The 3,291-nt window shown below is 40.2% G+C and overlaps 1 protein-coding gene across 2 annotated transcripts in view; it reads left to right on the top strand.

Annotated features, from left to right (window-relative positions):
* The window catches only part of LOC105265564 (protein aubergine), an 8,358-nt gene that overhangs the window by 921 nt on the left and 4,146 nt on the right, over positions 1-3,291 (top strand). Inside the window, exons 2-3 of one of the 2 annotated variants that reach the window (XM_011303114.1) lie at positions 911-1,008; positions 1,224-2,675. In XM_011303114.1, coding sequence (XP_011301416.1) covers positions 925-1,008; positions 1,224-2,675 — 1,536 coding nt within the window. In that variant the 5' untranslated portion in view covers positions 911-924. Of the gene's footprint in view, positions 1-896; positions 1,009-1,223; positions 2,676-3,291 lie in introns of both variants that reach the window. The other variant, XM_011303112.1, reaches the window with a different exon arrangement.

Below are 3,291 nucleotides of genomic sequence, written 5' to 3'. Positions count from 1 at the left end.
AGTGTGAATTATTTTTCTTTGTTCTCACTCGAGGTTCAAGGTCACACTCATCTTATGAATTTCTTGGAACGCAAACGACGAACTTGTGATTATGATAACAATTTTCTTGTATAGAAACAATTTCCCTAATGGATAGAAGAAAATAAAACAGTAAACAATCGGTAGATAATTATTTATTGATAGTAATTGATGGTAAAAGTAATCTTTCTCCTGAAAATTCAATGACAGTACAGCGTTCAATTATTTTAGTAAATCGAATTGTTCACCTTTTTCTTTTTATTCGCGATCTTGAAAAAAAAATGCTTTATTTCTGCTGCAATTTTAATTACACTTGTTGATTTTATTTTGAGAAGTTTTTTTCGCATTTGTTTACGAATTTAATCGAGATTGCGGGTCGATGGTGATATTTTCCAGAGACCATTCGTCCGGACGTTCCGCATAATCATAACAAAGATTATTTCACCTTTATCTCATTCTAGAAAATTTTTCGCTGCCGAGAAATTATCACGGGACATAGAATGCCTCCCAATTTTTCCGAGAAATTACCAAAAATGGTTAATTAACTAATTAAATTAGTGTTAAAAATAATTATCACGATAGTCTCGGGAACAATAATTAATAAACAATAATAATGGAATAAAGTTTTCCTTAAACGCTGGGTCTTGTATTAAAATATTCAATTCAATTTATTTTATTCGATGTTACAGATCTTTTTCCTTTATTTTACATCAGCATCAGCATTTATCATCCCCAATGAATTTCAATTCAATTTCAAATTATAATAATAAATACAGGCACCTGTTATTGCTTCAAAAGCATTATGTAAAAATTTTAAACAATTCTTATATCTTCGCCAATACATGCAGAACAACTTTAAATCTCATGAAATGTCCTAGCGTATAATTTCAAGGAAATTTCGGGAAAATGTCTGATAGAGGAGTGGGAAGGGGTAGAGGAGGTCCTCCAGCTCTCCAAGGTGCCTGGGGTCAGCGTCAGGCTGCAACTTCGGTAAAAAAAATTTATTTATTCATTATTATTTCCCTAATTAGAATAACAAATCCTATAGATGAACGTTTTCGCATTTTCCTGAATATTATTTATTATTATTATCATCATTATTCTTTGATTTGTTGTTAATCTGTGCGGGAGAGAGAGAATTTGTGAAGAATATATTATATTGATAGAAAAGAAATATCTAAGAGATATCTCTCGATATATTTCAGTCTATTGGACGTTCTGTGAGGGCACCAACTCCTATTCAAGCTCCCCTACCCCCTCAGCACTGCGGAGAAGGTGGAGCTCTGCCTCCATTGCCCGTAGTTGGACAAATGGGACCTGGTGGTGATGCAGGTGGTCCTGCAGGTGGTGGTGCAGGAAGAGGTACCATGAGAGGAAGAATGGTTGTTCACCCTGACATCCTGAATACTCGTCCGGAGAGTAATACTAACAAGAATGGAAATATTGGAGAGCGTATACAACTACTTGCCAACTACTTCAAGATCACCACTAAACCAGATTGGTGTCTTTATCAGTATCGAGTGGATTTCGCCCCTGAGGAGGATCGAACGATCGTGAAGAAGGGACTGCTGAGGCTCCACAGGGAGACCCTTGGCTCTTACATTTTCGATGGAACAGTCATGTACACTGCCAACAGGCTAATCCCTCCCAATGGACCTGATATGGAGCTGTTTGGCCAACGTAGATCAGATGGTGAGAATATTCGAATTACAATTCGATTGGTTGGGGACATGGTGAAGGGTGATCCCCATTATCTCCAATTCTACAACATCATGGCGAGACGATCTCTGGAGCATCTGCAGCTGCAGCTCGTTGGGAGGAACTACTTCGATCCAGCAGCCAAGGTAATGGTAGCAGAGCACAAATTTGAGCTGTGGCCGGGGTACATCACGTCGATTCGTCAGCACGAGAAGGATATTCTCATGTGCGCTGAGATAAATCACAAAGTGATGAGACAGGAGACACTGTTGGACATCCTTGGGAGAATGAGGGGTGAAGCTGGTGCTGTCAATTATCAGAATGCATACAAAAATGAAGTGATCGGTCTCACTGTTCTGACAGATTACAACAACAATACATATCGAATTGATGATGTGGATTTTGGTGCTTCCCCCAAGTCGACCTTTCACCTGAGACGAGAGGACAGAGATGTCAGTTATCAGGACTACTACAGGGTGAAATACAATATAATCATTCGAAATGGCTCCCAGCCGATGCTGGTGAGTCGCTCTTCTGCACGTGATCGTCGAGCTGGTGTTGCCGAAGTTGTTTACCTTGTGCCTGAGTTGTGCAGAGCAACTGGACTCACTGACACCATGAGAAATGATTTTCGCCTGATGATTGCGATGGGCCAGCACACGAGGGTCACCCCTGACAGGAGAATCGATATGCTGTTGGCTTTTAATCGAAGGCTCAACTCTGAGCCACTGGTTCAGGATGAATTCAGAAATTGGAATCTCGTTCTTGATAGGGATCTTGTCAGGGTGCCAGGTAGGCGTCTGCCTGAGGAGAAAGTCTTCTTCGGTGCTGACAAAGTTGTGACTTCTGGTTCTGATGGGGATTGGACCAGAGCCATCAAGGACAGTCAACTGCTCGTATCCAATCAACTCAATTCGTGGGTTGTTATTGTGCCTTCCAGGATTTCCAGGGATGCCAGGGTGAGTTTTTTTTTAGCTAAGACGACTTTTTCTTTCTTCCACTCTTCTAGCATTTTTCGTAACAGCAGAAAAACCAAGGGTAAAAAATTAATTAAACAAATAATCAATTACAGTATAAAACATTGATTTAATGAACTCCTTATCGACGCTCTTACAAACTATTGAATAACTATTTACAATGGAGTGGGATTTTCGCTGTATTTATCCACTCTTCACTCAAAGAGCGAGTGTAATTCAACTACTTCTCGTACATAGTGAAATCACAGTCTTCATCATCAGCAATGGCAACAAAATCGAAGGGTGGAGGTACATAGATTGGAGTAGGACACACAGGTTGTGGCTGTGAAGGTACTTTTTCACTCTTCATGATGTCTCGAATGGAAATCAAAGCTAAACGCTGTTCCCTCGTGTAATGGGGATTCACGGAGCAGTAGTCGATGACTTTTTTTAGACTAGCCTGGGCCTCAATATAAGTGACTTTAGGTTTATCAGGGAGAGGAGCTGCTATTTGGATCTGGTGATTGATTTCGTTCTCCTCCATAATTATCTGAACAATCTCGTCTTCGTCTAGGCACTCATCCTCAGTGAGTTTTGTCGGTGGATCGAGCCATTTCTC

Source organism: Fopius arisanus, unplaced genomic scaffold (genome assembly GCF_000806365.1).
Source record: "Fopius arisanus strain USDA-PBARC FA_bdor unplaced genomic scaffold, ASM80636v1 scaffold00031, whole genome shotgun sequence".
Classification (NCBI taxonomy): domain Eukaryota; kingdom Metazoa; phylum Arthropoda; class Insecta; order Hymenoptera; family Braconidae; genus Fopius; species Fopius arisanus.
This window is presented reverse-complemented; position numbering and strand designations above follow the sequence as displayed.